General features: G+C 38.1%; 1 protein-coding gene across 4 annotated transcripts in view; it reads right to left on the bottom strand.

Moving 5' to 3' along the window:
- The window catches only part of dock8 (dedicator of cytokinesis 8), a 51,712-nt gene that overhangs the window by 30,001 nt on the left and 7,810 nt on the right, over positions 1–13,901 (bottom strand). For 3 of the 4 annotated variants that reach the window (XM_065247210.2, XM_065247213.2, XM_065247209.2), the window contains exons 2-9: positions 12,305–12,410; positions 5,868–6,043; positions 5,395–5,466; positions 5,214–5,322; positions 3,344–3,556; positions 3,081–3,166; positions 2,158–2,224; positions 136–285 (exon numbers count right to left, since the gene is read on the bottom strand). In XM_065247210.2, the coding sequence (XP_065103282.1) occupies positions 136–285; positions 2,158–2,224; positions 3,081–3,166; positions 3,344–3,556; positions 5,214–5,322; positions 5,395–5,466; positions 5,868–6,043; positions 12,305–12,410 (979 nt within the window). Of the gene's footprint in view, positions 1–135; positions 286–2,157; positions 2,225–3,080; positions 3,167–3,343; positions 3,557–5,213; positions 5,323–5,394; positions 5,467–5,867; positions 6,044–8,163; positions 8,282–12,304; positions 12,411–13,901 lie in introns of those variants that run through there. The other variant, XM_065247214.1, reaches the window with a different exon arrangement.

A 13,901-nucleotide genomic window follows, 5' to 3' on the forward strand; every position in this document is an offset into this window, starting at 1 on the left:
TTCATAACTTCTTTGCCATTCACCATCTTCCTAATAAAAGTCTGAATAATTAGTACTACTATTATTATGGGAATCATCAGCATCAGTAGGGGCAAAGTAAATATCATGTGTTGGAAATTTTGAAACTAAACCTACCTTAATGACAAGGTAGATGTCTGGAGATGGGTAAGAGATGGAGAAAATCGCAGCTCTGGCCAAAGTAGAGGTGTCGATGTGAGGGGTGTGGGAGCGCAGGGAGCTCTTCATCTGATCAGAGTTCAGGTCAAAGTGGAAGTTCTCGGAAATCTAAAAAGATCAGAATACATCACATGACTGGTGTACACAAATAAACGTTCTGTTAATACTCCCTGTTAATCATTGTTTTCAGAATGCAAATACTTCTTACTGACAAACTCTGAAGCTCCCCTCTGAATCTTAAATGACACCAGCTTTAATCAACATTAAAAAATTTCGTTTGTTTAAAGCTCACCTATTTCATTGCTAAAAACAATGTTATTTTGTGTATTTGGTAATACAATGTGTTCGCGAGGTTTATGGTTCAAAAAACACATTCTTTTCCATATACCGTACACTTTTGTAGCTCCAGATACACTGCTTTCCTCAAACGCATTGATTTTGTACAAAACTCATCGATCTGAAAAGCGCAGTGTCCCTGATTGGCCAGCTAACCTGTACGTTGTGATTGGCCTGAATATCTATGGCGTCAGTCGGAAATGTGACGCTCCTTACCATGTTTAAAAGATTTGGTTGCTAACAGGAGTTAACTTGCATGCTGTGAGTCCGAAGTGGGAAGAATACGATAATGTTGGTCTTTACTACATCGCCAATCCGAGGAAGTAAACTGTCGCCTACAATCCGTGTATTTGTTGTAGTCCAGGAAAAGAGATTTAAGTTGGAAATGAGTAACATTGTTTACTTTTGGGGTATGTACCTTTTACATATCATTAACATGTACTAATACACACTTACAATGTAAAATCGTGAGTTGGACCATAGTTGCGCTTTAAAAAGTGCAGCATGGTTTGCTGCGTTAACTTGAATTAACTGACTAAGCAATAAACATCCATTAAAACAAGAAGTTGGTGTGAAATATATTAAGTGCCCCCCTTAAATATGCAATTTCATTTAGAAAGTGCAGAATGATGTTATAAAAATCATTGATCTGTACTGGTGGAATTAAGAGACCATATGTTTTGCATACAGTAGATATTTCTTTTAAATGTGAATTTTGTGAATGTTTCAGTTTGATATCCTTATTATATCCTAATAGATACTATGGCTAACAAATACATAATAAAAGCATATACAATTTTGATTTTATGGGGACTTATTGTGGAGTGATGAAAAATTAAGCCGTTGAATAAATCCACTGGTGCATCCACATTAAGCACAAATCTGCTGGCGTGACACCTGACAGCGCAGTATTAACCTTTTTCAGTCAAAGCTAAAGAGGATTAATCTAACACTTACATTGCTTTCGAATATGATATCTGCTGTCTGTCAGTTTAAATGTGCATGGCATTGCACGTACAGTCGTCTTCTTGCTATTTCATTTGGTTCTATGGCAGTCAGTCGGCATAAATTTATAGTGAACACAGCATTCCTTGAGTAAATCTTCTAGGGGGTGGTTTCCCGGACAGGGATTAGACTAGTACTAGACTAAAATAAATGTAAGAACTGTCCAAAATGAAAACTACTTGCACTGACATATCTTAAAATACATCAGTGCCTTTTGTTTTGCCTCAAAATTTGCTGAAAAACAAACCCATAGTGTGTCTAGTTGTGTTGGGCTACATGAATAGACTGTCAGTCACTAACAAACCTTTTGTGCACAGAAGAAAGTCAGTCATATAGATTTAGAACAAAAATGAGGAGTAAATGGTGACAAAAATTTTACATTTTTGGATGAACTCTTTCTTTAAGGCCCTGCAGTGTTCAGACTAAGGTTGAAGAATGTGGGAGGACTGACAGGAAGTCCAATGACAGCGAGAATATTTATTAATTATCTCTCTACTGTTAACAGTATTATGTAGATTATGTAGAGTATGTCAAGTATGTGGAGCAATGCTTGGCCAGGGGACATCTGATGTTTGTATGATGCGCATTACGTATGAGTTTTTCCAAAGATAGCTTATGAGATGATAATCAGACACTGACCTTTTTCTTCTCCTTCAGGTCGTAAAGGGCCATTGTCCCAAAGAGTGGCTCAATATCAATTTCAAATCTGGAAAGAAAAGCAAGAATAACACACTTTATTTCCTCAGAATCACTTACAACCATAATATAAATGTTTTCCTTCATATATCCTTGATGTATTTTTAGAATTTTTACTATTTTACCGTACTTTGTTTAGTGGTCTTGGTAATGTATCATAAATAAACTACAGTAAGAAGAAAATATCTATAACGCACTGATATAAATCAGATCCTATTCTATTGATAAGGAAATCTCAACTTTTCATAAAGTGAACAAAGCTTAATAGATTTCAACAAATAGGGATGGTAGAGGGAATAGTAGCAAAACTTTTTATTTAAAACACAACTTTATGGGGTGGTTTCCCAGTCCCAGACTTAAATGCATGTTCAAGCCGTCTTAATTAAAAACAGCTTGCACTCACATCATATATCAGTGACATTATTTTGTCTCAAGATGAAATTAATCATAAATGTTTATTGTAAAGTATGTTGGTTAAAACTCTTTAAAAAGACGGGGTGCATGATTTAAAAAATAAAAACACTTTGGAAATGGAAGTCGGGCCGAGTACCAAAACAAACCTGTAGCCTATCAGCAGTGTCTCCTAACCGTCATCGTTGCCTGGGTTGCATATGTGTGGGGCGGGTCTATCAAAAGGAGGTCTTGATTCAATTGGGGTGGCGTGTTTGTTTAGGTGATTTCATATGTCAACATTGGCATTCAGAGATCATGCACCCCGCCTTTAAATGTCCTAATATAACTAAGGCCAAGTCCTGGCTTAATCTAAACTCTGTCTGGGAAACCACCCCTATAAGCTTTAGTCGAATGGTTCCAATTATTCAAAGAAAATAAGCAATAACTATGGAAGACATTATTAGAAGTATTACTTGATGTTCTGACATCGCACTAGGATCCTCTGTCCAAAATGCTCCCTGGGACAGTCAGGAATCGGACGAATTGCTATTGTATCCTCCTGCGTATGGAAAAATACAGATTAAAGTTGTTAAAAGTAAATTTTGTTGTATTTATCTACTTCAACAGTATCTTCAAGAGTATGGTTTAAAGAAAACTGTGAAAATACTTTGGTATACCAACAGTAAGTCTTGTATAAGTTTTGCTATACTGTAAGTCGATGTGAAGATGGTTTTACCTCATCTATAGGTGGGTAGAGACCAAAGAGCTCAGGCTGACGGTTGCTTTGTCTGCCCTCCTGGTTGAAGCGATCCAGTTCCTCCGGGGTGCTAAAACGCAGGAGGCTTTCCACACGGCGGTCCGGCTGCAGCGCCCGCAGGTTGAAGTCTGAGCAGGTGAGCGTGGTCCGAGACCCATCATCACACAGTGTTGTTAGGGCCGGGGATTTTTCCTGACAAAAAGAAGGGGCATTGATGTCTTACTGCTATACTGAAGTCAGTGCATCACTGCATAGGACAATATATGCAGAAGAGCAATTTTACATTTAAAAGACATCTAGAGACACAGCCCAGACGTCTAGGTTAAATTTGGTTAGTTAAAACTTAAAAGGTACATTCCACTTTTTTGAAAATATGCTCATTTTCCAGCTCCCCTAGAGTTAAACACTTGATTCTTACCGTTTAGAAATCCATTCAGCTGACCTCCAGCTCTGGCACTAGCACTTTTAGCATAGCTTAGCACAGTGATATTACGCACTGCCCGAAAATAGTCCCCTTGGTTACTTTCAATTGCAGTGACTATTTTCGGCAGTGTGTAATATCACTACGCCTGCTGCAGCCATGTTACATCAGCAAAGTCATTGATTATTACGCCGTATAGATCCTAGCCATATCTGTCTAGAAAATCACAACTTTTAATTTTCTGTCAGTCTTAGTACACGATGTAACTACAGAAGAGTCAAGTTTTAAACAGGAAAAATATTGAAACTCTTTGGTTATTTTTAAGCGCGATGCTAATGGTCAAATCAGATTCAATGGATTGTGCTAAGCTATGCTAATAGTGCTAGCGCCAGACCCGGAGATCAGCTGAATGGATTCCAAAACAGTAAGAATCAAATGTTTAACTCTAGGGGAGCTGGAAAATGAGCATATTTAAAAAAAAAAGTGGAGTGTCCCTTTAGCCATACCCCCCCCAAAAAAAATATGAATTAATACATATTTTATAATAAATGAATAAAATCAAACACCTTTTAATCACCGACTGTAAAATGACAGCTATTTCTTGCTGGGAATAATAGTATATGAATACACCAGAATAGCAGGAATTCTGTATATGGCTTTTTTCCAGGAAGATCATAAGCCTTTGAGTTAAGCCTTCGATAAATTCTCCTAAAACCATTTGAGGGATATTTGTTAATCGCTAAATATAAGAACCATATGCACCGGCTATAACAGAGGGTATGGTGATTTCCAATAATTCATTGTGTCTAGTCTATGGGACAGACCTTACAATACCATTAGCTTTTTCCTAATCTACTTGCTCAATGACAAACATTACAAAACAGTCTTGGCTACGGTGAAGCTTGGCACTCCTATGGATTGCAAATAACCCCTTCAGTGAAAGCTGGAGGCCCTTTAAGGGCTCCAGAATTGAAGAGAGGGTCTGGGTTTCCCTACAGGTTTGGATAATTAAATCTTGGCAAATCGTGTTAGCATGAAAACAGTGGGGACACAATGAATATTCATGTCTCATTAGGTCTCTGGTCCCAGACATGAGAACTGGGACAGAACCAAAATTTTGATCAAAGGAAAAATAAAAAAGACTAGAAAAAGAGCAGAATATCTGCTTGTTTTCATTTTTCTACTCTGTATATTTCTGCACCTTTTGAGGAAGCAAGTTTTAGATTTTTAGACAAGGAGAAACAAAAGAGCATGTGTGGTGACATACCTCACAAAGACAATAAACAAAAGAAAACTATGTGGGGTGTAAAACAAGCACTAATGTGACGTATTTTAATATTTGTGACACCCATAACAATGTGTGCAAAAATACCACTTAAGTCCTCAGTTTAGCAAAAACTTATAAGAGGGATAATTTACTGTGCTTACTGGTTGCTCTTGTTTATCAGGTTGAATGTCAGACTCGAATATCTGTCTCTGTAATAATTTGTTAGCGTCCATCCTCTCTGCATACGCGATCCACCCATATCCCTGAGTTCTGTCAAAAACCCAGAATGTGAGTATTACATAATGTCATTTTATAGTTGTGAATTAGGATTTCTGATTATACCTTCTGCTAACCACCAGCCAGGGCTGTATGTAACTCTGAACACAGTCTCTCACGTGAGGGTCCAGTTCCACTCTGAAGACACAAAAACACATTTAAAGCTCATCAGATGCGTTTTAAAACCTTGAGGTGCCAAACAAGACTGAATTCTGTCCACTAGGTTTTGACATATAGTCATTATCATTTAATTTTAAACAAACCTTAAAGAGGAAGATTTAAAGGTATAGCTGAGGATTTTCTCGAATTTTAAAAAAGAACCGCTTTCTCCACTAATGCAATTGCCGCAACACTCCTGATTGACAACTAGGAGGACCAATAGTCTTGATGATCCACCCGGAAAAAGAAAATCCTCTGCAATACCTTTAAGGTTTATTTACTGATGAAAGTTTATAAGACATGTTCATGCATTTCCACATGATTCCATTATAAGAGCTCCTTTGAAGGGTCCCATGTGTTATTAATGATGATAAACCTACCCTTCCTCTGCGACAGAGGGCCGGATGGTCCTGGACTCCCTCTCCACCAGCTCCACCTCCAGATCATCATCAGGGAACTCACCCAGCTCCTGCATAAGATCAGCATCTCCACCACGCAGCTGCGACATCAGGAATTCATCCAGGTCCACCGGCTCAACCGCTTCATATGACTGAGGCTAAAAACAGTCAAATACAATGACCATCATCATAGATAAACATAAGATGACAGTGTGTGCTGTTTAGAGTTATATATTGCTGTATAAAATATTGAATAATAATAAGGAGTTCTCATCTATTCTGGACTATTACTGACTGCGTTGTTTTCATTATTTAGTAATTATAGAAATTAATTAATTATTAAAATTATAGAAATTAATAAACAATTCATATACATATATATTTGCAAGCATATACAAAGCAAGTACACTGCTATTTCAAATACAAGTTCATTTGACTAAAATGCCTTTTCATAATCTTGAACACCTTTTGATCACCTTTGTGAAGTCTTGAACCACTTTAAGCATAGCTTAGCATAAACCACTGAATCTGATTAGACTATTAGCATCGCGCACAAAAGTAACCAAAGAGTTTTGATATTTTTCCTATTTAAAACTTGACCCTTCTGTAGTTACATTGTGTACTAAGACCGACGGAAAATTAAAAATTGCAATTTTCTAGGCAGATATGGCTAGGAACAATACTCTCAAACTGGCATAATAATCAAGGACTTTGCTGATGCAACATGGCTGCAGCAGGCGATATTATGCACTGCCGAAAATAGTCCCCTGCTATTGAAAGTAACCAAGGGGACTATTTTCGAGCAGTGGATAATATCACTGTGCTAAGCTATGCTAAAAGTGCTAGCGCCAGACCCGGAGATCAGCTGATATGGCTAGGAAATATACTCTCATATATATATATATATATATATAAATATACACGCACGCACACACACGCACACACACACACACACACGCACGCGCGCGCGCGCGCGCACGCACGCACGCACGCACGCACACACACACACACACACAAAAGAACTCCGTCTCACTCTATGACCTCCATAAAATATGAAACAAATAATAAAGGAGTCTGGTAGGAAACAATAAATCCTTTTTAAAGCTGGTTGAATGTTCAAAGTGGATAATAATAATGAAATGCATTGCCCTTAGTGATATTTTTCTATTAGAGAAATGCTACAGTTGAAGAAAACATGTTCAGTCATGAATTAAGACCGACAGCTCCAGACCTGTTTAAAATGAACTCCCTGTGACCGTGTACACCAGGGGTTCCCAAACCTTAAATAGGTATAATCTGTCCTGAAACACACCGATATATTTTTTAATGGAAATATGAGTAAACGCACTTTATTATCAGAATATTGTAATTGAGTGTCCTTATACTAACAGTTCGTGTACTAAACTGTTTAATGTGTCATTCACTACTGCAGTACTACAGCCAAGTAACTTTGCGCGAACCACCCAATCACTGAGTGACCCACAAGTTTGAAAACCCCTGGTCTAGACCCATACCTGTAGTAACAATATTAACTGCTGTTGTACAGTTTAGATGTTTTAATAATATTAAAAATCAATAAACTACTAATTAAACATGATAAACTGTTGTTCGTGAGACAGTTTAATAACTTGAATAACTTGACTATGATAAATCTAGCAGCTTAGTTACGCATGGTTACTTGTCGACTATTTTTCTGATACATGAGATATAGTGAGTACCTCTCTCTTATCATATGAAGTTCTCCACAACAGTTTTCACAAAAGCAAACACGCCCATATATACAAGGTCTTATTACGAACATCTACTGAACACTAAAAATACTAACAGTCACACTTCTTATAAAACATTTAATGGGGTAGCTGTTGAATCAAATCAAAGGGGACATCAATAAACAGTCATCTTGATAAGTGGTTACACATTGAAAGCACGGTAGGCCTATCTAACATCATCAACCCCAGTGCCTACGATAAGCTTAAGACATACGCTTGAGATCATCAAAAAAAATCTGATTGCAATGTGCTTTCGTGACAAATCCGATCGGAAAAATACAAGACGGTCTCATAATGCGCTATACTAGATCTGCAGTATTCAAAACCTCAGGCCTAACTGCTAATATGAGACAACAGTGACAGTTCCTGTATTCAACATCATCTAGATAATAAAAGGAACTACACAGGCAGTGTGCATTGTGTGAAATTTACAGTTTCAGTTTTACATAACAAGCACAACTGCTTCACTTTAGACGAAACAAGTGCATCAGTAAATTATGAGGACTCACCAAATGCTTCTTTCGAACCAACAACTATGCCAGCTGACAAGATGGCGTTGCCCGGAAATACAAAACGTTCACTTCTTTCTGCAAAACTCTTCCTTAATAGGTTTAAGCAACAAGAAACTATCTTGTTGGTCCTCTAAAGGCAGGAAGTGACATCACACAACCACTTCCTTTACTAGTTATGGGGAAATAGCAGTGGCACATACTGTATGCGCTTATATTTATAGTCAAAAATGTTTTTGGCTAAGGCACAAAGTTGAGTTAAAGTCAAATTATGGGTGAATGCGAATGTTCTGCTCCTAATTTTAAGACACGTTGAAGAAAGTGCATGAAAGGTATTGTGGATGATTTACATCACATATCTATTGTACGCTTACTGTGGTTGAGAGCGTTCAAATTTGCTGGCAGTGAGATGACAAAGTCATGCTAAGCAAAAATATAAAAAACAGATCAAGTGTTTCATGCAGACAATAACTAAGCAAATGTCATTAAGACTAGATTATTAATGATGTATTACCCATTGAACATTACAACTATATCAATTGAAGTTGTAATCATGAAAACCATCAGAAGATAGATTATGTTTTTATGAACCATGGAGCTTTGAAAATCCTCGGATATTAAAGATGACCTCGTGTGTGTATATAAGCTGGAAGGCACCAGCTGTAGTTGTCTGACCCATTTTCAGCAAAGAGGAAACACAGCAGGTTTAAGATTAACCACACGCATGTTCGCAAATACACACACACACACACGTTATCATTCTGGGACCTCCCTTTTGTCCCTAAAATAAGCTAATCATATTTACCACACCCTAACCCTACCCCTAACAGACAAATTGCAGCATTTTCACAAAACACAAGCTTCCCAAAAATAACTGCTTTAATCAATCAGCTTTAAACATGGTATTCTGTGTTAAATTGGCAGCCATATTTGCAATTTTTTTAACTTGTCCTCCAATCAAACTGCATTACAGACAGTGATGTCACAAACAATGACACGCAAGCACATGCCAACATCCATGTTGTATATATTACAAACACATGCAGTATTTGTACACTCTAAAAATGCGGTTATTTTCAACCCATGATGGGTCTAAAAGGGACGAACCCAGCCTGTTGGGTTGTAATTTGACCTGGATTGTTTTAATTTATCATTGGGTCAAATATAAACATTTCTGTGTTCATTTAACCCAGTGGCTGTGTCATCCCTTTTTCAAAAACAAAGGAGCGACCTTTGGATCTCTATCGTAAAGCCAACATGGAAGTGACTTATACTGCAATTCATTGACTGGCCACTAGAGGCTGGCTCCAAAAGGAAGTCAATCCCTATAGACCCCCCCATGTTAAAATGCCCAACTGATACAAAGAGTGTTTTTGGTCTATATAGCCAAGGGTCATTTTGCCCTTCATGAGAATTGTGAGGGGGGTGAATTGTTTTTGCAACTCATCTGTTTAAATTATATTAAGCCTTAAAGGTGCTCTAAACGAATTCACATGTTTTAGACCATAAAACATTTTTTGTTACACACAGCAAACATCTCCTCACTATCTGCTTGCTGCCTGACCGCTGATCAAACTGTAAAAAAAATGCGATCTCTGTAGACAGCCCAGGCTCCACAAACTGCAATAAAAACACAGTGGCCAAACCTACTAACACGAAACATTGAGGCTGTTTACACTTGGCATTAACATTCGTTTTGGTCGATCGGATCACAAGTGGACGACGCTAATGCCAGGTGTAAACGGTGTTCAAAATGTTTTGAGCTCGTCCACTTTCGACCATTTTCAACCACACCCAGAGGTAATCGAAACCACTTTCGATCGGATCGCTTTGGAGTTGCGGAACGCATATGTGGTTGAATGTGTTCGAACAGCCACACGCGACCGCCTTCTCTCCGCCCATTTATCTAATCTGAGGTATTAAACACAAGTTTTACGTCTTTTTTTACTTCTGGCGTGAACATACGGTGAACAGCACTATTTTTAGCCTTTCATTGATAAACCTAAAGCGCTGATCTCCGTAGTTTCGTTTTGAAAGCGTGTGAAAGTTGCGCGATCCTATTTCATCAATTGCGCTGAAAATTCAGAGAAAGCTCTTACATACACACGTAAAAAACACTGTCCAGCACGTTGACTTGCTAAACAAGCAGTGGACTCCGACATAATATTAGTTTGCGTCCATATTAGAGCTGCAACTATCGACTATTTTTTCAACCGATTAATCTATCGATTATTTTTTCGATTAATCGAATAGTCTAATGATTTTTTTATACATATAATTCCCCAACAAATAATAAATGTAACATCTGCCATTAACGCCAACATTTTATTTAAGCATTTTCTTAATTAAACAAACACACAAACCAAAATTTTCAACATGAAAAATAAAGTGGCAGTGCCACTTTAAAAGAGGCATTATTCACCTTAAACAATAAAATAGGCATATATTAATATTTTAAACATTAGTTTATGATTAGTACATGCATTAACTCAGCATTAGTTCAGACTGAAGTAAAAATAAGTTCATTGTGATTCATGAACCCTTATATAAGATGTAATGGTTATATTATTACTGTTAATATTATTACTATTAGTAGTACTGCATTCTCATTTAACTTTAACATTTAACTTTTCTTAAGTTCCGGGTAAAAAACAAGTTCAGTTAGTAGATCTTCTAATATTTTATAAACAGCGTTTACGCTGCTGTTACTTTAAATAAACGCATGTCAGGAATACCTTACAAGACGAGCTTCTGTAATATCTGCGCACATATTCGCAAAAAAGATGTTCATTGGGAACTCCAGACTGCCAGCTGGCTTTCAGTGCATTGTTCTCAATGTGACAGTAACTTATTACTTCATAACTTCTTAATATAAAAACATGTCCTGCTCTTTATTTACTGTTTCAACAACATACTGCCCAGAAGCGATGCAATGTCGCGTCTGTCAGGCGTCTCGCAGCTCGTATTAAACGAAGATGTAAACGCAGCTGTATTAAGCACAATATGTATTGATTCTATTGTTGTATAAAAACTTACTGTAATAGTTCAAATTCTTACGCTGACGTCTCGTCATTTTGAGGTCGGAGAGCTCCAGGTTTTCTTCTTTTAAGATGATCATAAACAGGTGTTGCTGCTGTGGTATGGCATTTCAGTTTTACACAGTATGTGTTTTATTTGGTCTCTGCTTAAAGTATTCCCACACTTTTGATCGCGTTCTGTCTGTTTGGTATAACACTTGTATCACCCGGTCGGAGCTGAAGCCGCCTTCATTTCAAAATGTAAACAGTGCGACGCATCGACGCATTTCCGGCAAATCGACGTAATTACGTAATCGACGTAATCGACTACGTCGACGCGTCGTTCCAGCCCTAGTCCATATAAACTCATAATTACTCCCGCTCGCGTTTGAATGACAGCAGAGAGACTCGCCCACCGTCTCACATACCATCCCCTCACAGTATTCAGGACAGAAGGGGTCGAAAGTGGACAAAAGAGACGGATTTAAATACCAGGTGTAAACGTAATGTGTCTCTCTCGTCCACTTGTGATCCGATCAATGAAAACACATCTTAATACCAAGTGTAAACAGCCCCATCAAGTGTTCCAGCCAATAAACGACAAGAAGGATTTGGGGGTGAGGGTTGGGCGCGTTCATGAAAGCACAGAAGGGAGGGGGAGGAGTTAGCTACACTCCGTTTGTTTGAAAACAGTTCAAACATCAACAAAAAGTGACGTCGCAAAGATTCGCTTAGAGCGCCTTTAAAGTTCTGCATAATTAAGGGTGTGGTCACTTGAGTGATAGGTGAACTGCCACTGCCACTGCTCAAAATGCTGGGTTGTTTTATGTTTGTTGGGTAAAATTAAGGGTTAATTTAACCCATCAGCTTGGCTTGACCATTTTTGACACAATGCTGAGTTAAAATGAAACAGAAAGTCCTAGTAATCTACATGTGATGCTGATTTATTGTCCATGTAACCAACAGGCCTACACCCATAGTGTATTTTGACCCATATACATTTGTTAGAAGTGACTAATAGCCTGTATGAATGTTCAGAAGCCGGTGTTGTTTTTGCAAGTACTCCACTGAAGAATTTAGTAAGAGTAAAGTATGTAAGTATTGAGTGAAAGTAAAACACTCACTATGTTGGAGCAGAAAGAGCCAGAGGCGCTGTAACTGTGCCGATGGTGCGGCAGGGAACCATGACTGGCCCCACTGAAGTGTCTCCGTATCTCTGCTGAAGAATGTCTGAGACGAGAAAGAAACGAACATTAAAATAATATTCAAGAGGATACAGAAATCAGTGTTGCAAACAACTACAAACACCAGATGTTTGTTTAGACACTTCTGTGTGTGTGTGTGTGTGTGTCTGTGTGTGTGTGTGTGTGTCTGTGTGTCTGTGTGTGTGTGTGTGTGTGTGTGTGTGTGTGTGTGTGTGTGTGTGTGTGTGTGTGTGTGTGTGTGTGTGTGTGTGTGTGTGTGTGTACCTGGTAATTATCACGCTGTGGGGACCAATTGTCCCCACAAAGATAGGAATACCAGTATTTTTGTGACCTTGTGGGGACATTGAAAATGTTTCTTGAAAATGTGAAGTAGCAGAAAGTTTTCTGTGATGTTGCGGGTAGGGTTTGGATTAGGGGAAGGGAATAGAATATACAGTTTGTATAGTATAAAATGCATTACGTCTATGGAATGTCCCCACAAAACATGAAAACCAGGATGTGTGTGTGTGTTGTAAATCTACACTTTTGTGTCTCTCATCAATTAGCTCATTAGCTGCATTACCTGTCATTAACCACACAGGTAAACTGAGGTTAAGTGACTTGCTAAAGGCCATGACTGTTATAAATCAACAGGGAATCTTGGCAACTGTGTTGTTCATTACCTGTACATTACCGAAATGATATGAGATTCATAAATACCCATAAACTGTCCATTATATCTCTCTTTTGATATTATTTATACATTATACTGTAGTAAAAATTCATATTTCACACATATGTAGACATATTGGCTATCAAACCTCGCTCTTTAAAAGGTGCAATGTGTAAATATTAGCGACATTTAGCGGTAAGGTTGCAAATTGCAACCAAAAGGCTCAGTCCACTGCTCGTCCCTCCCTTTTCGAAGCTACGGTGGCTGACACAGGACAAACATGTCATCGTCTGAGACAACAAAGAGTAGCCCATCAAGCAATGAGTGATGAAAATTGCTCTGTAGAGCAGTTTGTCTATTTAAAGCAACACTATGTAGTTTTTTACCTTTAAATAATGTCTCTAAAATGATTTCAGTGATAGAACAACTTTTAACTGGACAAATTGTACTGTTGCTGCAACCTGAGCAGCCTCCTAGCTGCTACAAGCACACTCTGAAAGTGGCGGTGGAGGGTAGGAAACACAGCCCCGCCCCTTCCCCTTGCCTGCAGAAGAGTGTCTGATACCAGGCACTGTTGCGCTTTTCAACCACATGGGGGAGCTGTAAGTCATTTTTACATGGAAACTACACAGTGTTGCTTTAAGTGCAAAATGGCGATTTTCAAGCTAATAAAAACATAACTGTTCATTTTGAAAGATCTTTATACTCAACTGAAACCATTCACTCTAAAAATGGCTGGGTTATTTTTGACCCATAATGGGTAAATATTAGACAGAACACATGCTGGGTTAAAAATTACCCCATGATTGGTTAAAAATGACCCAATGTTGGGTTGTTTTTGTTGTTGTTATGCAATCATAGGGT

The sequence above is a fragment of the Paramisgurnus dabryanus genome, chromosome 11 (genome assembly GCF_030506205.2).
Source record: "Paramisgurnus dabryanus chromosome 11, PD_genome_1.1, whole genome shotgun sequence".
NCBI classification, from domain to species: domain Eukaryota; kingdom Metazoa; phylum Chordata; class Actinopteri; order Cypriniformes; family Cobitidae; genus Paramisgurnus; species Paramisgurnus dabryanus.